The sequence below is a fragment of the Xenopus tropicalis genome, chromosome 6 (genome assembly GCF_000004195.4).
Source record: "Xenopus tropicalis strain Nigerian chromosome 6, UCB_Xtro_10.0, whole genome shotgun sequence".
Classification (NCBI taxonomy): Eukaryota; Metazoa; Chordata; class Amphibia; order Anura; family Pipidae; genus Xenopus; species Xenopus tropicalis.
This window is the reverse complement of record NC_030682.2, coordinates 14,308,176-14,332,029: the sequence shown is the minus strand read 5'-3', so window position 1 is coordinate 14,332,029 and position 23,854 is coordinate 14,308,176. Positions and strand designations below refer to the sequence as shown.

At 43.0% G+C, this 23,854-nt stretch overlaps 1 protein-coding gene across 3 annotated transcripts in view; it reads right to left on the bottom strand.

Moving 5' to 3' along the window:
* Positions 1-2,651: 2,651 nt before the first annotated feature.
* Positions 2,652-23,854, bottom strand: part of c6h9orf152 (chromosome 6 C9orf152 homolog) — a 32,978-nt gene continuing 11,775 nt past the window's right edge. The window contains exons 2-4 of one of the 3 annotated variants that reach the window (XM_018094766.2): positions 21,490-21,543; positions 17,728-17,845; positions 2,652-3,614 (exon numbers count right to left, since the gene is read on the bottom strand). In XM_018094766.2, coding sequence (XP_017950255.1) covers positions 3,082-3,614; positions 17,728-17,845; positions 21,490-21,519 — 681 coding nt within the window. In that variant the 5' untranslated portion in view covers positions 21,520-21,543 and the 3' untranslated portion in view covers positions 2,652-3,081. Of the gene's footprint in view, positions 3,615-17,727; positions 18,212-21,489; positions 21,934-23,854 lie in introns of those variants that run through there. The other 2 variants (XM_031903870.1, XM_018094765.2) reach the window with 2 other exon arrangements.

The following is a 23,854-nucleotide window of genomic DNA, read 5'->3' as shown; positions in this document are numbered from 1 at the left end:
GAAGCGCTGGGTGCACATCCCACCCACTGATACTAGTGAAACCTACTCACCCTATTTATATACATGCCGGACTGTTGCCTACAGTAGCTCCTAAAAGCCACATTGATGTCGCAGTTAGAACCTACATTTATGAAACTCTTAATGAGATGCATTTGATTTATCTAGGGAAGGCTGGTGTGTTTGAAGACCCCTTGTTCTTCGCCCCCTGCCCACTGGGATTTGGAACAAGGAAGTCCTTCCATCACAGAAACCTATGGCAGCATCATTAACCATTCTACCTCTCATGAATGCACTTCTCAGATCCATTGACACCAATGAATCTTCAAATACAGGTATGGGATCCTTTATCCAGAAACCCGTTATCCAGAAAGCTCAGAATTACGGAAAGCCCGTCTTCCATAGACTCCATTTTAATCAAATAATTCAGAATTTTAAAACTGATTTCCTTTTTCTCTGTAGTAATAAAACAGTACCTTGTAATTGATCCCAACTAAGATATAATTACCCCTTATTGGGGGCAGAACAGCCCTATTGGGTTTATTTAATGGTTAAATGATTCCCTTTTCTCTGTAATAATAAAACAGTACCTGTACTTGATCCCAACTAAGATATAATTACCCCTTATTGGGGGCAGAACAGCCCTATTGGGTTTATTTAATGGTTAAATGATTCCCTTTTCTCTGTAATAATAAAACAGTACAATGTACTTGATCCCAACTAAGATATAATTACCCCTTATTGGGGGCAGAACAGTCCTATTGGGTTTATTTAATGGTTAAATGATTCCCTTTTCTCTGTAATAATAAAACAGTACCTGTACTTGATCCCAACTAAGATATAATTACCCCTTATTGGGGCAGAACAGCCCTATTGGGTTTATTTAATGGTTAAATGATTCCCTTTTCTCTGTAATAATAAAACAGTACCTGTACTTGATCCCAACTAAGATATAATTACCCCTTATTGGGGGCAGAACAGTCCTATTGGGTTTATTTAATGGTTAAATGATTCCCTTTTCTCTGTAATAATAAAACAGTACCTGTACTTGATCCCAACTAAGATATAATTACCCCTTATTGGGGGCAGAACAGTCCTATTGGGTTTATTTAATGGTTAAATGATTCCCTTTTCTCTGTAATAATAAAACAGTACCTGTACTTGATCCCAACTAAGATATAATTACCCCTTATTGGGGGCAGAACAGCCCTATTGGGTTTATTTAATGGTTAAATGATTCCCTTTTCTCTGTAATAATAAAACAGTACCTGTACTTGATCCCAACTAAGATATAATTACCCCTTATTGGGGGCAGAACAATCCTATTGGGTTTATTTAATGTTTAATTGATCTTTTAGTAGACTTAAGGTATGGAGATCCAAATTACGGAAAAACCCCTTATCCAGAATACCCTAGGTCCCGAGCATTCTGGATAACGGTTCCTATACCTGTAGTACATCACTGACTGCCACAGGAATACCAGGGCAGCTGGCACGTATACTCTGATATAGTCTCTGTAGTAGTTACTTTGGCTTGACACCCCCCCAGTATTAATACAATCATCAAACAGACTTTTTATTTTGGATTTGGTAGTTCTATTACCTCTGTGAACATTTTGGAGCAGGTCCACTCAGTAGAATTGACGCCTTCTAGTAGCCCAGCTGCAGCAAGTGTTAGTCCATTCCACATCATCTGCAGAATTGGGCAGTTTATTGGCTTTAATGTCTTCAACCTTTTGTGCTTTATCTAAACCAAGGAGTGCAGCATGCAAAGTCCTATGTTCACATAAAGCACAAATATGCAACATGCAACTCCCTATCTGCCTCCAGGTTGGACAGTGATGAAGAAGCAGGTAGACAATACAATAGCTTCCTGACACACCGGGTTAATGCTGTTTTCTAGCACGGGTATCAGGTAAGTGATTTCAATCACTGATGGGCTGCCTAACATTTGGCACCCCCAGTGGTTTAGACTTTCCTTCTCTTTTAAAGGGGAAGTAGACAAATACAATGTAGTTCTCAGCAGCTTTGCAGTGTACAATAAATAAAAATGTCAGTGAATGTGATAGATTTTGTAGTTGGTTCTGACTACCTACAGCAGTGATCCCCAACCAATGGCTCCGGTGCAACATGTTGCTCCCCAACCCCTTGGATGTTGCTCTCAGTGCCCCCAAACCAGGGAGTTATTTTTGAATTCCTGACTTGGGGGCAAGTTTTGGTTGAATAAAAACAAGATTTCCTACCAAATAAAGCCCCCTGTAAGCTGATAGGGTGCATAGAGGCCCCTAATAGCCAATCACAGCCCTTATTTGGCTCCTCCATGAACTTTTATGGTGCTTGTGTTGCTCTCCAAGTCTTTTTACATTTGACTGTGGCTCACGAGTAAGAAAGGTTGGGGACCCCTGACCTACAGCAATCAATGTCAGCTCTCCAGCAGCCAAGACTTAAGTTCCCACAGTTCCTTGCAAGTTCTGTGATTAACAAAACTGTAAAGAAAGGACAGAAGTGTGCAATGCATTGTGGGAAATCTAGTTTTGTTCAGAGGGTAGCTGACTACTGCACCATTGTATCAGTGGTATTAATGGTATATATAGTCAGAACCAGCAGTAAAGAGGAAATAAAGTAGATGATAAATAAACTCAATTTACAAATCTGAACCTATATTATTATTTATTACAATTAAGGAAGGACATATCTAATTTCCATGGTTTATCCTTAATTACGGAATCTATTAATGGGAATTGAACTCTGTAATTCTGTTAAATGCCCCCCCTAGATGGCAGCCCAGTCTGTGGAGCAAATGTCGGCATCTAAGTACAGTGGGAATCTGAGAAAGGATTTTGGGTATAAAAACAGGGCAAATGGGCTTTTTTTTTTGCACCATTCCAGCTGCATGGTTAGGGCTGGTTAGGGCTAAATAGCCTTGTGATACAATCCAGCCATTGCTACACAGACAGTGTATTTTTTTAAAAAAATTTTCTTCATTCTTATTAAACCAAAGTCATTGTTTCTTTATGCCAAGTAGAAAGGTGGGGCAGGCACGTAGGTCACATTAACCTTCTGGCTGCCAGTGCCAATATTTGCTTTAATGCGTTACATATAAGCCGAGTTTTCTGGCAGTTTCGGATATCCGGGGGTTTTTCTTCTGGGGGAAAGGATAGTACGTGAGTTTATCGGTGGGAGAGGAAAGCTTTAAGCTTGCCCAGGATGCTGGGATTGCGTGTTGCAGGGAGCATTTGTAGGAGCTGCCATGTGGGCTATCTACCGAAGAGCTTCGACCATTTCTCTCCAGGGAGCGCCGCTCTTTCTGATTGGAGCACAGCGTGTCGCAGCTCACCATGCGATTAAACACCGGCCTCTTATTTTCAAAGTTCATCTCTTTCACCTTGTCCCCACTGCCATTTTGTATCCCAAACTGGCAGTCCAGCTGCACCATGCGGTGAATGTTTAGGTGTGTGTGCCACGAGCCGTCGCTCTCTTTCAGGTAACTCTTGTCCAGCACTTCCAGCATTACGTCTTTCACTGGCATCTGCTCTTCAAAGGACTTTTGTTTTCTGATCACTTCATTGACTGGAACTGTGTTTAGTATGGGTTCTCCCGAAATCAGTTCACTTTTACCTGAAATATAAAGGAATAATAAATAAACTCATTAATATTTAACCAAACTAACCTTAGCGGGCTGTTCCTGCTGAATTGTGCTTAGTACAGGGGAATCCCTATGCTGCCATAGTTTTATGGTATCTCTTTGTACAGGCTATGAGCAAACTTAGGGGGCTGTTCCTGCTGAATTGTGCTTAGTACAGGGGATCCCTATGCTGCCATAGTTTTATGGTATCTCTCTGTATAGGCTATGAGCAAACTTAGGGGGCAGTTCCTGCTGAATTGTGCTTAGTACAGGGGAATCCCTATGCTGCCATAGTTTTATGGTATCTCTCTGTATAGGCTATGAGCAAACTTAGGGGGCAGTTCCTGCTGAATTGTGCTTAGTACAGGGGAATCCCTATGCAGCCATAGTTTTATGGTGTCTCTCTGTACAGGCTATGAGCAAACTTAGGGGGCAGTTCCTGCTGAATTGTGCTTAGTACAGGGGAATCCCTATGCAGCCATAGTTTTATGGTATCTCTCTGTACAGGCTATGAGCAAACTTAGGGGGCTGTTCCTGCTGAATTGTGCTTAGTACAGGGGAATCCCTATGCTGCCATAGTTTTATGGTATCTCTATGTACAGGCTATGAGCAAACTTAGGAGGCTGTTCCTGCTGAATTGTGCTTAGTACAGGGGAATCCCTATGCAGCCATAGTTTTATGGTATCTCTCTGTACAGGCTATGAGCAAACTTAGGGGGCTGTTCCTGCTGAATTGTGCTTAGTACAGGGGAATCCCTATGTTGGCCAAGTTTCATGGTATATGTCTATATAGGGTATAAGGAAACAGTGGGGCCCATTCTTCTAAATTGTGCTTTGTGAAAATGTTTATATGCTTCCAATGGGTACAAAGGCAGAAGCACTAAAGAATTCTGTTAAATAGGTTAGGGTGGCCTTTAAAACTTTAGTTGGGGCCTTAATGATGCAATGATGAGGCAGACCTGACAATTTTCCTATATTTGTTACCTGTATAAATACCATGGGGCGTAGCAGGGGGTTCGTCCTGGGCAGGAAGGGGCACGTGCAACGAGCGTACAAAACCAAAATTCACACAGGATCATATAGGAAAAAGGTTCATGTCTCTTATGAGGGCCAGCATGGAGACTGTGCAGGAAAAATTTCAGTTGGAAAAATGAAAAGAAACTAAAAACGGAAAATAGGCCCTGGCATTTCAAGCACACAGCCCCCCAGCAGCCCAATAAATAGTGAGTGACTATGGCATCTTACAGCAGCCCCTCTGGCATTTGCCTGAACCCACAGATTGCCAGTTGGGGCCTGCATGGCACGGTGGCTTGTTGCTGATTTCCAGTAGTAAAAGGAACACACATATTCTGTAGAACTCCTGGTTGTAGAATTCCTGAATGGAAGACTGTGGGTCAGGGGGAGACATATAGAAATCCATCCCTCACTTCGTCACTTAAACAGCAATTCATTACCCCCCAAACTGTTTGATGTTCAGTAGCTGTCTCTGCATGGGAAACTGAAGGTGCGGGGTAATTACCGGCACCTCTCTCGGCAGGACAGGGTGTGCCCCTGGGAATGTGCTGTTGAGGAAACTCAATGCCATTTTTTGGTTCACTGCCCAGTGTCAAAAGTGGTCAGGTGTTCCCTAGCAACAGAGTCACAGTTTCCTTCTCTGAAACTGGCCGGATATGCTCACCTGGCCTATAGAACGCTAGATAACTCCACCTACAGTGCTGACCACATCATTGTGTCGGTCTTTAAGTATTTCCTGTGGCAGTTCCGGTGCAAGCAGACCATTGGGCACCCTAACACCTCTGTAGGCAGCATAGTGAGGGCAATGGTTAGTGAGTTGGCCAAGCTGCGTGTCCCAGTGCCCAATGGTTAGTGAGTTGGCCAAGCTGCGCGTCCCAGTGCCAGGATACCAGGGCACACATTAGCCGCCCTTATCCTGTTAGCTGCTGCCTGGCTTACTGGTTATTTGTGGTCTCAACTGGGATCCCCATGGGGCCATAGTTCAGGTAACAATATGTTTCTCCCAGGTTTTCTAGGAGTTTTAACATTGTTATTAGACTGGGTTCTTACATGGGACTTGGAGCTTTCTGGACCTGCCAAGCTCACTATTTTGGATTTTGCTCCTCCAGGCCACCGGGAGCAACAAATTCCTATGGATGTAAATAGTTTTGATTTTCCATCGTCCTCTTCCAGAAATCCATGGCAAAGGCATAGACTCTTCCTAGGGCTGAGACTGCTTTTGTCCATTTGTCAGGTTCTTCATCAGGACATTTGGCCAGTGGACTGGGGGGGGGGGATTTTGGTTGTAAGTTGAGATTATTGGCCGGCATGTCGGTCTGAGTTATGTTAATTCTTTCTTGTAAAGTTTATAATAAAAACCCTCCCTGGTCTCTAATTTGGGCATCACTCAGATACAAACATTAGGGGGCACCAGTGGGCACAAGCTGTAATAGCTACCTGTCCATAGCGGCTGCCTAAATGATTGCATTGAATTCACGATCATAGTAAATCACAATCACATGGGCTAGGTATGAAAAATATACCTGAAACAATGTTGGTACATTATACATTGATCCAAGGAACAAATTACTGATGCATTGGGCACTGGACATGGACAAATAGTTCTAGATAGAAGCCAAGGGCACAGCTTGGCTTTATTGGCCCATTAACAACAAGCACCCAGCGAGCAGTTTGACGTTACTCACCAAGGCAATACGCTGTTACCTTGTAGGCAGTTAATGAGAACATTCTGACAAGAACCCGGTCGCACTGTCCCTCCAGTACTTTTAGTTCTTTTTAATATTTGCAGTATATTCAGATAGGAAATCCTTGACACAATGTACTGATTAACTACGTACAAGGTAGCGGCTTGATCCTACTGTATAGGTGGGGCAGGAACAATGAAACTTATTATTTGCCTTTCTGCTCTTCCTCTTCCAGCTTGCAATTTAAACTACTCCTGGTTGTTGGGGGTCACCGACCCCGGCAATCAAAAAGCTCTGTGAGGCTACAACTTTATTTTAATTGATACTTTTTATTCCTTGTCTTTCTGGTTAGGGCCTCTTCTATTTATCTTCCGGTCTCTCATTGAAACCTCTGCTTGGTTTCTAAGAGAAATGTGACCCTAGCAACCAGATAGCTGTTCAAATTACAGACTGCAGAGCTACTGAACGAAAAGCTAAATATTAAGGCAAATTGAAAATTGTCTCTAAATATTTCTGTCTACGTCATACTAAAAGGCAGCGGAAAGGAAATTTAATCTAACTTTGTATTTAGGAGATTAAGGTGTAGCAATGTATAAGGACAGGAACCCATAGCAACCAATGAGACAAGTCATGATTAAACCCTGACCAATCAAGGCTGGCAAGGCACTTGTTGTTATGAGTTACGGGAGAGGTGCATCTATTAGTCTCAATGTATTCTGGGTTATTATTGAGGTTAATGTATTATTTTGTCATTAAAGCAATTACCTGCCTGAAGAATTTCCTATTTTGTAATGTGTTTTTAATTTCTAAGAACTTCTAAGATCTACTAAGATCCGGTGCCACAGATTTCTGCCTCTATTTAAACTTTCCCTTGACTCACTGCTATAATATAATATTAATTACCCTCATATTAACTATTTTGCAGAAACGCCCAAGGTAGGGGTGGGGGTAACCTTGTAAATTATTGATGAGGAACAAGCCCATACGTGTACTGTATGTTAGTATTTATATTATGGGTTGCCCAATCCTGCTTGCACATTGCCCTTTGTACATATATATCGCACACGTCTGGGCTATGGAGGGAACCCAGTATGTGCCTTAAATAAACCCAAACTACATCAAATCTCTGTTGTTCAGTACTCAGGGCATTACCCCTTTGATGCTTTGTAAGCACATACTTACCAACAGACTTTATAATGTGCACTAATTAGGCTGATTACATTGCTTACTCAGTGGCTTAAGGTGGCCATACACGCACCGATATTATCGTACGAAACCTCGTTTCGTACGATAATCGGTGCGTGTATGGCATGTCAGCGAGCCGACCGATATCGCAGGAAGCTGCTGAAATCGGTCGGCTCGCCGATCGGCCAAGTTAGAAAATTTTGATCGGGCGCCATAGAAGGCGCCTGACCAAAATTCTCCCTTCAGAGCTGAATCGGCAGAAGGAGGTAGAAATCCTATTGTTTCTACCTCCTTACCTGCCGATTCAGCCCTGAATGGTGTGTGGCGGATCTGACGATGTTTCGTGCGACCGACGGTCGTACGAAACATCGTGAGATCGCCACGTGTATGGCCAGCTTTAGTTTCATTAAAGCAGAGCTAAATAACGCATCATGTGAACCACTCTGGTCCAGGTCATTGCCATTGAAATGAATGAGGGGTGATTCTGAGCTATTTTTCACCCACCCAGTAAGTAGGAAATCACACAAAATGCCCTGAATACCCCCGGGGGGGCCATAAAATACATTGGGAATTTCAGCACCTCCTGCAGCGCCTTGTTAAATTGTGATGGAAGATATAGACTGCAGCGGGATACCCTGAAATTAAACCTGTATATTGTCAACATACGGCTCCTATTGCCCTAGACCAGTGGTCCCCAACCAGTGGCTAGGGGCAACACCCCCTTGGATGTTGCTCCCAGTGGCCCCAACGCAGGTCTTCATTCTTGAATTTCTAACTTGGAGGCAAGTTTTAGAGGCATAAAGACCATGGGTACTACCAAACAGACTCTCCTGTAGACTGCCAGTCTATATATGGGCTATTAAATAGCCAATTACAGACTTTTTTGGTCACCCCCAGGACCTTTTTTAATGCTTGTGTTGCTCCCGAACCTTTTTATATTTAAATATTACTCACGGGTTAAAAAGGTTGGGAACCCCTGCCCTAGACCTTTATGTGTCCTTTATGGTATATACTCAAGTACATAGAATCTTTCCCCAGGAAGGGGAACATTATGAACAGACAGCGGATAAGATCTCCTTGCTAAGCACGTTGCCTAATATGCCATCATGGAAGGCTTTACTCACTCACATTTAACACCTGCCTATTATCCTTCCTTCTCCCTTGGCACACCACACCTTGGTCACACCTGTCATTAAGGCATCATCCCTGATCCAACCCATTGCCCAAATAATTGTACTGTATCTCATTTTGGACCTTGGGATATAATGAATGGAAATGTTTTCGTAAAAATTTTAATCCCTGCATGATCCTTTGCAGTCTGCCATTCACTCGTTGCGCCCAAAACAGAATGCAGGAAATGAGTTGTCTCACAGAAAGCTTCTGGCAAGTCCCGGTTATATATATATATCTATATATCTATAAAGGTGCCAAAAAAAATTGCACAATCATTCTGGATACAAGCAGTGTCGAACTGGCCAACCAGGATACCAGGAAAACTCCCGGTGGGCCCAGGTCTCTGTATGCCTATACCATGATCATTCCTCATTTCTATATGAGAACAAAGAAAAGAAATGAAAGATAGGTAATAATATGTACAGAGAAATGATAAAGAGAATAAAGAAGGCGAGTTAAGAGTGAAGGAAAAATTGTTGAAGAGTGGGCCCACATCTAAGGTTTTGTGGTTGGGCCCTGCCACCCCATTCTGACTCTGGATACAAGGTTTTTACCAGGTGCAGATGAAACCCCTACTGCCCACCCAACTGCCTTCCCCGAATGCGCATACTTATTCACATCGGGTGAGGGGGACCTGCGGGCCCTGGAGCTGACTTCTCATGTATGAATGGCAGCAAATCCCACCAATAATGTTCCAACATCTAGTGGAAAGCCTTTGCAGAAGAGTAAAGGATATAGGCTGTTTTGGCAGCAAAAACAACTGCATATTAATACCGTTGGTTTTAGAAGGAGATGGTGTGGACATACTTTTAGCCATATACTGTATCTATACCATATACTGTAGCAGTAACTATAAATCTAAAACTTTTTAGAGGGGAATGCCACCCAAAAAAATGAGACCTTTTCTCTGCGACTTTTTCAGAAAAAATCCGAATTGGTTAGTAAATGAGCCCCGTGATGTCAATAAGTAAAGGAACATGACAGTGCAATGCATTATGTAATTCCTGCATGTTATCAGTGTTTTAGTCCCTCCTCCCCTGCCAGGATTTTAAATGTTGCAGAAAGAGTAGAACAGTTTTGCACCTGGATTTCAGCATATAGAAATGGTATTTATTTATACTTTTTGAAGGAACAGATTACAGTGATAGGAATATTGGCGCAACTAATGTGTGGCCCCCCAGCAAAAAAATCTTTGGAGGGACACTGTGCACAGAACTCGATACCATGGCCCCGGACCGCCTTCTCCCCGCCCCCACCGGCCTGGTTCCCACCCCCCATTGGCATCATGTACCTGTGTCTTTAATCCCCACTTGCAATTAGGAGAGAGGCTTGGGCGGAGGGAGTTTTTTACTGCCATAGAGGCAGTTATGCCACAGAGTTACGCCACTGCCCATATGCTGAACTGAGAACTACATTTTTTATGCTTGGGTCAAGCAATACGTCTGTTGTTCTGATGCAACTCCCACTGGGATTTAGGGATTTTGGGAGTTAAAATAAGACCCAGACTGGGATTCAAAATGGGCCCTGACATTTTTATTCTCAATGGCATCTTACAGCAGCCCCTCCGGCAGTAGCCAGAATCCACGGATTGCCAGTCCGGGCCTGGTTACAATTCGGCAGCAGGTTGGACCCCCTGAGCTGGACAAATTGCCATTACATATAAATGTAGAACTGGGAGGCATTTGCCATTTCTGAGCCACCTGTACGTTATCCTGCGCTAAAGCCAAGAAAGCAAATATCACAATAAATCAGCAAACAAAGGGCCCAGCATTTGCTAAGTCAATAACACATCCATCAGTGCTTTCTAATGTTTGCCGTTCTACTTAAATGGGGTGATTTGGAGCCAAAGCTCCTATCCCTTTGCTGTTCAATAGAGCTAATGAAAAGTAATCACTACTAGCTGTGCTAATGGCACGTATAAACCAACAACAGATAGAGCAGAGAACATTAATAGTGGTGAAAGTAGCACAGGGAATGTTTGCGAATGTACAGCTGTTTCCAGTGCCAGGCAAAATAACCTTAGCGCCCAAGACTTGTCCCCCGTCCTTGTGAGGTGAGGGGGTGCAGTTAGGTAAAAGCACCCCCCCTTCCATGCTTGTCATCTCCAAACCTGCTTTGTAACAAATCTACATCTTCTCCCTCTGCCCCCCCACCACCACTTGCTGATGGACCTATGGGGAGCAGGAGGTCTGTGCCCAGTGCCCCCTTTCCATTGAGCTCTTGGCATGCCCCTCTTCTACCTACCTCTAATTCAGGCCCTGGCACCTTCTGCTTTTGGCCAAATTTCCAACAATAAGTAATGGGCTCCACGTGCACCACTATACTACATGCCCAATGGGTACTGGGGCTTGATAAAAAGAATATTGGTCACTAGCTTTCATTGTTCTTCTTTGCCCACTGTGGGACGCACAGGCCTCAGTCATCAGTCCATCAAGGTTGAGGTGGAGCACGAGGGCTGAGATAATAGAAGTACTGTAGCATTATGGGCTAGATTTCATTAGATGAGAAAAACATATCTCCTAATTCATTTCCAAATTTTCCCATAGACTTCTATTGATTTTTGTGTGTTAAATCATGAGAAAACGGCCCAGATTTAATTCAGAACAAGTTACTCTAATTACTGTCAACTGTGGGATTTGCAGTCACATTTGCCACTTTTTTTTTACTATTATAATGGCATTTGGATCAGGGGAGCAGTTGGGGGGGGGGGGGGCATCACATGGGGCTGGGAAATGGGCGGAGTGGTTGGGAAAAAGGCAAAGTGAGTGGGAAAATGGGTGGAGAATAGGCAGGTCTGGCCTTATAAGGGGTAATTTAAATTGTATTACAAATTTACCAGCAGTTATATTGCTGGTATATTTGCAATTACAGCCCTGGACCTAACTGTTGATCCACCGACTGGGCCAGTAATATACCGACTAGGTGGTAACCCTATTAGCAGTCCAACAACAAATGGGGGGGTCGTGCATCCCTGGCCTATACATTGACATTATCTAACACAATATCCTCCAAAGGGCCCTTGAATGTTGGGTGCCTGCAGCAAATTCACTCTCTGCTAAACCTTGGGTGGGTGTTTTTGGATTTTATTTAGTGAAGGCAGGAAAAGCCACAGTGTAAGCCAACACCAGTGTTGGACTGAGACTTCTAGAACCCACCAGAGCCCACCAGAGGCCAGTCTGTTCCTGACTATAGCAGTAACCTTGGCTCACACCTGGAAGCCTTCTTGCATCACCCTAACGCTGTATGATGTCACAGAGCCAACAGTGCCTGTGGGGTGGCCGCACCTCCGTGGGAATCGTCTCCATATATTCTCATATTTCCATAATGTAATATGAATTATCTCTTGCTTAAGAAGCAGCCTATGAAGTTTGTAATGCAATGCACCTGGAACAAAAATACCCAGAAGCCAGCCTTGCCGGAATGACTGCCCTTGACTGAATATATTTATTTCACACTAGCACAGGCAAGGGCACCTGAGACTTACATAAAGTTTACATTAGCGGGTTGTGATATCTGTCGGAGATAATTAGGGCCTCGCCTGAAAGGTAAAGAAACGAAAAACCACGGCTGTTTTCCCTTAGATTATTGAAGGTAAATACAAGTACTAGAAATGATGACATATATTCATTAAATGCTTGTCAAACAAAAGAAACCATGACTTTTTAGGGCTCTGGCACACGGGGAGATTAGTCGCCCGCGACAAATCCCCCTGTTCGCAGGCGACTAATCTCCCCGAGTTGCCTTCACCTGCCATCCCACCGGCGAAAATGTAAGTCGCCGGTGGGATGGCACACGCTGCGCAGGCGATTTCGGCAAATTGCAGAAATCGCGCCGCCGTGTGTGCCATCCCACCGGCAACTTACATTTTCGCTGGTGGGATGGCATGGGATGGCAACTCGGGGAGATTAGTCGCCCGTGAACAGGGGGATTTGTCGCAGGCGACTAATCTCCCCGTGTGCCAGAGCCCTTAGGGTAAAGACACACAGAGCTACTAGTAGCAGCTACTTGTTGTGGCTACTAAAACAGAAAATGCTGATCATTTACTGAAAACTGTCTCTACGTGTGTTTTAGCAGAGGCATTTCTCAGTATTGTCTATGGCAGAGTATTTTTTGGCATTTAGTAGCCTTGAAAAAGTAGCTGCTACTAGTTGCTCTGTGTGTCTTCACCCTTAAAGTCACATTGATGAAGTAGTGCTGCTGATTTAAGGTTTCCATACAAGTTCAGATTCTAAATCGATTGTAAGTTTAAATGCAACGATCTAAAACTCACATTCAGCCTGAAATTGTAGGATAAAGCCCTAAAAATAACAAATGGGAGGACATTCTGAACATGAAATAGTTGGCGGCACCAATCGTACGCAAGTGACTCCCATTGTAGGGCCCCCAAGGGTATTGTCCGATACACAATACACGCGCAGATTCTATCATTATCTGACCAAAATTTTCTAACTTGTCCATTTGACTAAATGACCGATTGCCATTGTACGAAAATTATCAGGATAGCAACTTGGGGCCCACACATCGTCCAAAAATAGGGCAAAATTGAGTTTTGTGCAATTAAATCGATGCGTGTATGACCAGCTTTACTAATAATATGCAGCTGCCTGTAGCAACCAATCAGATCTTTGCTTTCATTTATAAAGTCACAGTAAACTGATCAAAGCTAATTGCTGATTGTTTCTCATGCTGTGGGCACCCAGTGGGTACCTTTTTGGTATCATAGTATGGTGGCTCTGCTTTCTTCAGTACAACAGCATTGCAACCCTCCAATCACAATAAGACCATAGGTAACTTTTACCCTGGGGTTCCCCAATTGAGCATGGATGGTCTTTTCCATAACTGAGATCCTGGTCTATCAAGCATCTAACTTCACTACCTAGGGCAGTGATCTCCAACCAGTGGCTCGGGGGCAACATGTTGCTCCCCAACCCCTTGGATGTTGCTCTCAGTGCCCCCAAACCAGGGAGTTATTTTTGAATTCCTGACTTGGGGGCAAGTTTTGGTTGAATAAAAACAAGATTTAATACCAAATAAAGCCCCTGTAAGCTGATAGGGTGCATAGAGGCACCTAATAGCCAATCACAGCCTTTATTTGGCACCTCCATGAACTTTTATGATGCTTATGTTGCTCTCCCAAAGCCACTACACCAAGGTGCCCTCCCAAAAATGTGTTTGGGTTTCCTTTTCCTTCTTCACCTTCTCCATTAATTAAAGTCTAGTCTTAAAGTTCTAGCCATTAATACTGTAGACAGCCATGAGTTAAACAATTCCGTGTTCCTAAAAACCTTGTGAGACCTTCTTGACAAAAGTTGAGAATGGCTGTTATAGAGGCCAATAATGGTTGTTTTAATGCCAGCAAAACGTCCCTAATGAAAAAAGCAAGGTGCTAATTCCTTGGGCGTTGGTCCATTTGACATATTTAACCTGTAATAATGAAAAAAAATGAGACACCTGCCGACTGGGGTCTTCGTCAGGAGTAAAACTTGTATAAATCAAGCTATTTCTTGCCCTCCCTGGGTTTTTATACACGTTTCAGCACTGATATAGGCCTAGTATGGGGTGAAACACATTAGGTGCATTCTATGGCTTCTCTATACTGAGGCTAAACATGTAAATACAATACATGGAGCAGAAGTTAGGTTTGTTTAACTTGGGTTTATCAGAAGATTTACTTTTTAATCCTCCTTCAAGTGTGCAAATTATACATAAATGCAAAGAGGGACAAAAAGAAATGTCGCACGTAGCACGCCAATTTTTTTTTGCCAAGCCCAATTTGGCGACCACACCCCCTAAATACCACTCCCATTTTACAAAATTGGCAGATTATATAAAGTTTGAACACATATCTGGGGGTTTTGTTTTATGTCTTTGCTAATGAAGGTGAAATTGCCCTTTAGGGTAAGAACCCACGGAGTGGTTCAGGAGGAAAGGTTGCTGTGACTTTGAAATGCCGAAACGATGTGTAGGCCTTTTCCACGGTTCCCTTTTTTGCTGGTGAAAAAGCTTTTTTGGGGAGACTATTTGCCCGCGGTAACACAGACGTACTGTGGGCAACTAATAACCCCATGGCACATTACCCTAAAGGCAGACTTGCCAAGGTGGCAGAGATTTATCTCGGGCAACTAATCTCCCCGTGGTACATTACCCTAAGGGCAGACTTGCCAAGGTGGCAGAAATTTATCTCGGGCAACTAATCTCCCCGTGGTACATTACCCTAAGGGCAGACTTGCCAAGGTGGCAGAAATTTATCTCGGGCAACTAATCTCCCCGTGGTACATTACCCTAAGGGCAGACTTGCCAAGGTGGCAGAGATTTATCTCAGGCAACTAATCTCCCCGTGGTACATTACCCTAAGGGCAGACTTGCCAAGGTGGCAGAAATTTATCTCGGGCAACTAATCTCCCCGTGGTACATTACCCTAAGGGCAGACTTGCCAAGGTGGCAGAGATTTATCTCGGGCAACTAATCTCCCCGTGGTACATTACCCTAAGGGCAGACTTGCCAAGGTGGCAGAGATTTATCTCGGGCAACTAATCTCCCCGTGGTACATTACCCTAAGGGCAGACTTGCCAAGGTGGCAGAAATTTATCTTGGGCAACTAATCTCCCTGTGGGACATTACCCTAAAGGCAGACTTGCCATGGAGGCAGAAATTTATCGTGGGCAACTAATCATTCCGTGGAGAGAATCCTCTGCCACCCCTGATGTGGCAGTAGTTGCCCTGACCCATGTACATTTCTGCTGCACCATTATTATTCTGTAGATTATATCCAGCCAAGCAAAGTATGTGGTAAACTATATGCTCTCTTCACCTCTTGTATCGGTTATTGGTTGCTTTATATGTTACTCTGTATGTCCAATGTATGTAACCCACTTATTGTACAGCGCTGCAGAATATGTTGGCGCTTTATAAATAAATGTTAATGTAATAATGTATGTGCCTAAGTCAATGGCAGGCAGTTGGGGGCTGGGGGGGGGGGGGTTCAACAAATTTGGAGCTGAACAAGGCTGTTGTGCCATCAGCCTTGAAGCCAGTGTTGTGCTGTCCTCTGAACTTTACAAAGCGCAGGCAGGAATGCTCTGGGGCAAACAGGGTTTATTTATTAACAGAGGTTCAGCCAGTCGTGTATAAATGAGATCATAATATGTATATATTTACTTTATACCCAGCATTATCACAAGATCCTGTAACGCAGGGTATAAGCACGAAAAGGGCGAAGCTTGTTCCCATCAGGAGAGTACTGGTGCTAAACAAAAAAGGCAAAAACTTACATTTATTAAAATAAAAAAGTGGTTCCTAAATATATAGCAGGTACCAGGCTGTATGTCTTATACCAGTGATCCCACAGGCAACACCTACACACCTACACACTTATACACACCTATACTCACTAGCCAGCGCAGTGTGAAGGTTTAAGGCACAATAAGCTATTGTGTGTGCAAAGAACAATCCTTTCAGTATGACTCTATTTATAGACATGGGTGGGAGTAATCATATTGATTCCTTTGCACAGAACAGAATAGCTAATTGTGTTCACTCTACATTAATTATTTGCAAATTGGATTGATTACATAATGTAGAACTACAACTCCCATTTAGCGGTGCCTCGATTAATGAAGGTTGCTAGCCCCCCATGTCCCCCCCCCCCCACCATCCTTAAAGGAATACTGTCATGGGAAAACATTTTATTTGTCAAAACCCATCAGTTAATAGAGCTTCTCCAGCAGAATCCTGCATTGTAATCTGTTTTTCCCATGGGGCTAGCCATATTCTTCATTTCCCAGGGTGCCACAGCCATGTGATCTGTGCTCTGATATCGGATATCCCCCCCCCCTCCCAGCAGCCAATCAGCAGAACAATGGGAAGGGAGCAAGATAGCAGCTCAGAATAGCACTCAATAGTAAGAAATCCAAGTCCGGTTTGGGACTCCTCCAGTTACATGGGAGTAGGAGAAACAATAGGTTAGCTGAAAGCAGTTCTAATGTGTAGCACTGACTGAAAGCTCAGACTCAGGCACAATGCACTGAGATGGCGCCTACACACCAATATTACACCAATATTACAGCTACAAATACATTTGTTGGTTCAAGAATAAAAGGTTAAATGGCAGAGGGAATTATTTGCTGTGTAAACAGTGTCATTTAGAAATAAAAAGTACCCCATAAAAATCATGACAGTATCCCTTTAATGCCAATGCATACTGGGTGCCACAGACTGTTTCATTATTTCTGACCCACCCATGTAAATGTACTTGTGCCCAGACATGATCCTTGCACTTTTAAGGAGGGCTAAGTGGCATCATCAGAAGTGGGTGGCGATAGAAAAAAATGTTTAAAAAGGTTTGAAAGAATAAAATAGAGATAATATAAAAATGATAATATAAGATAAGAAATATAGATAAGACCTGCAACTCGATCTGTGACCTTATTCTGAAAATCCTACTCGCGACCCACAGGTACCCAACCTGCTGCAGGATCCTAGCGGCTTGTGAAAATAAGTTTTCCAGATTTGTGTTAGGGTTATACCGATTATTAGCACTGAGTTCATAATCATATTCCCATCAACCCTTCAATTTGCATCATACGCTGAAGCCATTTTAGTGCCTCGTGTCTCACTCCCTTAGATTGTGAGCCTTTATGGGTAGTGCCTTAACCAGTGAATTTTTCTGAATGTCAGCTGTTATTATTATTATTACTACCATGTATATTTTAGGCACCAACATATTCTGCAGCTCTGTACAGTAAATGTCATTACTACCCTTGGGTACAGATGTGCTCAGTATGTTGTGCTGCCAAAATAAATGTAATAATAGCAATAATAATTATATATATTGTACAGTAAAGCTAGTAGTAGGGTTGCAGGTATTGCACTATATTCAAAGGAACAGTAAATATCAGGGTTATCCAACATTTATTGCAGTACCCAGCTAGAGCTGAGACAATTTTTGGGGGACAGAGAAGGAGAGAACAGAAGTTAAAAGACTTGTCTGTGAGTAATGGTTTCCTTTACAGAAGCCCCTCAGTATTAAAGTGCTTTTGTGCCCCACGTACCTGCTTTGAACACAATGATATGGGTCTGCTGCTTCTGCTTCTGCTTAATGCAGTGGTACTGCTCCTCCAGCCGGCTGATATCCATTTTGCTCGGCTTCCTGGTGCCGTCAGCTGGCTCCTTGAAAGTGTGAGTCAGAGATAATATCTCAGTCATATATTTATACGCCTTTACCAGTTGTTCCCACAGCGAGAACTTCTCCCAGCACCCACAGCACCCTGCCATCTCTGGATGGCTGCTCTCAGGACTTTCTGACAAGTCACTTGGCACCATGAGAGAGTCTGTTTCCCTGCCTGGCACAGAAGGTCTCCTCTCTCCGTGCAACTGGCTACATGTATTTCAGGTTGTCCTGGGTGTCTTGGTTGAAAAGTAAATGATAAGTACAGTACAGGGAGATTATTGACTTAAGGTAGAAATCCTGGCCAAAAAAATAAATTAAATAGGATACAAAACAGCAGGGAGGGAACAACCATACTGAATGGTTTCAGTTTTCAGGTTTAGTCCGAGGCATTAAAGTGCTGGCAGGCGAGGCAGAGCTCTGTGTTTAAAGGGATAATTCCAGCTCGGTGTTGCGACTGTTGACCAATGACATAGGAAAAGTGGCTTATTAGACTAAAAAAAGATGACCATATATCAAGGTCCACCTGTTTAACCAACTAAATGGTGGGCCAAATATGGGTGAGATATCCTCTCTGACCCACTATCCTATCCTACCCACTATAATAGAGATCCCCAACCAGTGGCTCAGGGGCAACATGTTGCTCCCCAACCCTTTGGGTGTTGCTCCCAGGGGCCTCAAAGCAGGGGTATTTTTGAATTCTGGCTGGGAGGCAAGTTTTGGTTGCATAAAAACAATGTGTCCTGCCAAACAGAACCTCCTGTAGGCTGCCAGTCCACATAGGAACTACCAAATATAGCCAATCATAGCTCTTATTTGGCACCCCTGGAACTTTTTTCATGATTGTTTTGCTCCCCAACTCTTTTCCCATTTGAATGTAGCTCACAGGTATAAAAGGTTGGTGATCCCTGCACTATAATATCCAACCCACTATCCTATCTAACCAATTATCCTATCTGACCCACTATTGTATCGAACCCACTACCCTATCTGACCCACTATCCTACCCACTATAATATCCAAACCACTATCCTATCTAACCCATTATCCTATCTAACCCACAATGCTATCTGACCCACTATTGTATCCACCCCACTACCCTATCTGACCCACTATTGTATGCACCCCACTACCCTATCTGACCCACTATTGTATCCATCCCACTGCCCTCTCTGACCCACTATTGTATCCATCCCACTGCCCTATCTGACCCACTATTGTATCCATCCCACTACCCTATCTGACCCACTATTGTATCCATCGCACTGCCCTCTCTGACCCACTATTGTATCCACCCCACTACCCTATCTGACCCACTATTGTATGCACCCCACTGCCCTATCTGACCCACTATTGTATCCATCCCACTACCCTATCTGACCCACTATTGTATCCACCCCACTACCCTCTCTGACCCACTATTGTATCCATCCCACTACCCTATCTGACCCACTATTGTATCCATCCCACTACCCTATCTGACCCACTATTGTATCCACCGCACTACCCTATTAAACCCACTACCCTATCTGACCCAATATCCTCTCTGACCCACTATCCTACCCACTATAATATCCAACCCACTATCCTATCTGATCCACAAAGCCTATCCAACCAACTTTTCTATGTTATGAACTATTTAGTTACGGTTCCAAGAATATCTATATAATATTTATATTGATTTGCAATCAGAAGCGTCTCCGTATTATCTCAATTCTGATCAAATATGATGGCCGATGTATCACTGCACATATAATGAATCTGAATTATTATCGCAAGTCATTTGTATCTTTGACTGGCCAAATAGGAAAGTTTACCCTGCAGCCAAGGGGAATACTTATGTGGCCATAATACAGCGGTACCCCATTTCTTTAGCTCTATAGGCTAAAAGCAAGCAGTGTGGTATGTTGTTGGAGTGGCCCTTTACAATGCACTAACCATGTGGTCTGTAACAGCTGTGAAGCAGTGAGAGCTGCCACACACAGATATAAATATGCAGGTAGGTGGCTTCCTATGGGGAATGAGCCATAGCCATGGGTTTCACTGAACATTTATGAACTGAATGAAATGAAATCCTTTATATCGATGAAGAATGTTTTCTTTCCAAGGAATTAATCCCGCTGTCAGAGATAATATAATACTCAGTGGTTTCCATAGCGAATGTTCTGTCACCTTAATCCTTGTTTTTAACAGTCTCTCCAAATAGTATATTCCACTGGGATGTACTGTACTTCTTTTGCCTTATTATGGATGTTCCAGCAGGAATATTTATATTCCAAAGCACTAATACTAAATCATGTTTAATACAGTACAGTGCTCTGTGGGATCATGGGAAACAACATGCTGCCAACATGCTACCATGGTTTACCCACCACCATGCCACCATGATGTACCCACAATGCCTATTATTACGATTTTTTAATGTAATAATATAGTTTGGAACAGTTCCCTAAGCCCCGCCCCCTGCTCCCCTGCTGATCTGGCTGGCTACTTTGAGACTCAAATAAAATGTAACAGTAGTCGCCTGTCCCCAGCCTGCCTTCAGCCTGCCTCCTACCAATCCCACAATCCCCCACACACGTGATGTCAATAAGGAAAGGAACACCCCAGTGCAATGCATTGTGGGTTATGTAGTTCTTCTGCATGCTGTCTGTAAGCTGTGGAGAAGTTGTTGCAATTTGTAACATCAGCATTTTAGTCCCTCCTCCCCAAATGCTATTTATTCAAACTTTTTGAACAGGTTACATTGATAGGTATATTAGGGGTTTCTGTGTGTGTCGGGCACTTGAACAAATTTGGTTCGGAAGGCGGAGTTCCCCTTGTATAAAGTGATACTGGGAAATTCCAGAAAAGTGATTACATTCTAATACCAGCAGACAAATCATTACATTATACTGTTTTATCAAACATTACTGGCACAATGGCAAACTATCTATTTCTGATTATTGTATCCCTTATAACGAGCTCCTAAAAGTTCCTAAGTGCACAAATGTTCCTACTGGTCTTTTCCATTAATAAGTCATAGGAATGTTATTTCATGGACCCAGGACAATGCATGCTGGATGGATCAGACGCAGCCTTTGTATGTGCAACCTGAGAATGCTGGGAAAAATGGACCTTTCTGCCCTGCCCTGGGTATAAAGTATAGCACAATATATGAATTAGTTATGCAATACAATAACCCTGGGCAGAATAGGCGATCCCTCTGATTGTATTGCATATGGGCTGATGTGGGAGGAATGATCACATCATACAGCATCATCCTATGTGTGTAATTCTAGGCAACATTCCAATATACATTAATTACATTTTTCAGTGGTTTTAGAGTTGTTACTTGCAATTGAAAGCAGTATTGTTTGTCCTTTACAGCACTGCTGGCGTTCCCAGCTAAATATAAACAATAGGGACTGGCAGATAAAGCATCCCTGACCTTTCAAGAGTGACTATTGCTGGATTCTGACCCAATACCTAGAAACACCAGCAACAAAGCAAGGAAATACTGTATTTTATTTGTCCGGGGTTTGTAGGCCTTGTATACTGTACATACTAAAAACACTGCTAAATGCAACAACAACAACAAAGAAATGATATAATCTAACATCCAATAGTAGTTGAATTTGAAAAAATGAGGATTTTTCCTCCTTACCTTATTGGAGAAGATACTTGTCAGGTACATCAGTGATTCTGGAACCTGCACGGCCTAAATAAAATGGTATAGTCTGTTAAAGTTATTTATGGCCGTGGATACACCAATATACACATTGCATTCATTCCATGTACAAATCCAGTCTGGGAGAAAGCTGCGACTTTGAGAACCCAAAATCCAAAAAGACCTTGAAAGGATTTAAAAAGTGAAGTAAATGGCAATAGTAGTTAAGAGGAGGTTATATATCATTTCAGGCTGCATGGAACGAATCGGTTAAATACAGTTCTATTGTGTAAGCGCTAGTGGACCAGTTCCAGTAGAGCATTCAAAAGGGCAAGCAAAGAAATCTGACTTTGTATTATATGGGCATAAAATATCACCTGAAGGGAAATAAAGTGAGAGAGAAACAAGTGCAAGCTTTGTGCTGGCATCGCTGGGAGGAATTAATGCTGAACAAATAACAAGAGCTTAATATGTACACTCAAAGGGAAAACAGACGAAACCAGTCTGACAGTATTTGGTCTCATGACCGGACTGAGTGCAATATCGTGCATTTGGCTTCTCTGTTGAAAAGTGAAAAAACATGAATTATCATCCAAACTAAAGGCTGGTGTACTGTAGGTAAGAATAGGTGTAGGATCCACATGAAGAAGAACTGCTTAACTTGCCTTAATGTCACCATCTTGCCTCAGTGCCACCATCTTGCTGTAGGGTTGCCATATTGCCCTCCTGTTGCCATCTTGTCCCAGTGCCACCATCCTGCCCTCCTGTTGCCATTGTCCTGTTCTGTGTAATGGGAACCCTGGGGGCTGCTTGAAAGATCACCCTCATAAGTGAGCAGGAGCAACTTTCTGTTGAGGACCAACAGAGAAAACCTGGGCACAGTGGAGTTTGATCCAAAGCATGATACAGGCAAGAAGTCAGGGCAGGCAGCAAACAGTCAGGATCAGGCACAGTCAAAATAACAGGCTAAAGGTGGGCATACACATAGCAATTTTTGATCTTTCGTGCGACCATTGGTCCACTGACGTTCAGGGCTTAATTGTCAGATATGGAGGTCAATAGAAACTCTACCTCCTTCTGCCGATTTGGCCCTGAACGTAGATTTTGCTCGGGTACTTCAATGGCGCCCAATTAAAATCTATTAACCTGGCAGATCGACGAGTCAACCGATATCTGCAGCCTTTTGCGATATTGGTCACCTCATTGAGCTGCCATACACGCACCGAATATCGTACGAAATGAGGTTTCGTATGATATCATTGGTGCGTGTATGGCCAGCTTTAAGCAGGACTGAAAAAAACACAGTCAGCTCGGACAATAAAAGGAGGGACTGGGGAATCATTAGTTTACAAATCTGGTTCAAAATTGTGCATCATAATGCACAGCTGCGCATCATGGCGTACTTGCCTTCTAATGCATTCTGTACCATGTCCCTCAGGAGCAGGCACCAGAGGCTCCCAAGGTTTTACTATAGACTTTCTATGAAAAGGTTTAACCTTAAGACCTCTACTTAGGACCAAACCTTTTCCAATGAATAAGGTATTGGATATTACCTCTAACCTTACGGGAGTCAACAATCTCCTGTACTTTGAATTCCTGATTCTCTTCAACAAAAGGAAAGGAAACAGAGGAAAAGGCATTCTTGACCAAGGGTTCAATAAGGAGACATCGAAGGAGTTAAACATTTTCATGCTGTGAGATAGGTCTAATTTTACACACACCAGATTAACAAGTTCCTTGATCATAAAAGGACCAATTAAATGAGGACCCAACAGATGAATATTTTTTGCAGGCAGCCCGACTCCCGAGTCCCCAACCTGGAAGGGAGGAGCAGATCTGCAACGTTTAAACCAAGATAAAGCATCTGCATCTGCTTTGACATTTTGGAACCAGGTCAGTAGGAAATAAGAAAATTAAATCTGGAGAAAAACAGTGCTCAGTGTGTTTGGCATGGGTTCAGTCAGAGTACAAGAAATGTACTCCAGATTTTTGTGATCAGTAAGAATGTTGATAGGCTCAATGGTACCCTCCAACGGGTGACACCAATTCTCCAAAACCACTTTCATGGCCAACCATGATTACTAATGTTGTAGTTCCTCTCAGCTGGAGAAAATTTTCTAGAGAAGAAAGCACATGGGTGTAAGGGACCATGGAAACTGGGCACTGAAACAAAATGGCCCCAACCCAAAATCAGAAACATCAAGGTTTTTTTAGGTGAATCAACACAGGAGCAAAGCAAACAACAACTTTAAATTCTCAAGGGCTTTTTGGGCTTCACAAGACCAGTATTTCGGGCATGAGAGCAGTACATGGGGCAACAATCTTAAAACCCATTAATAAACCTTTGATAAAAATTGGCAAA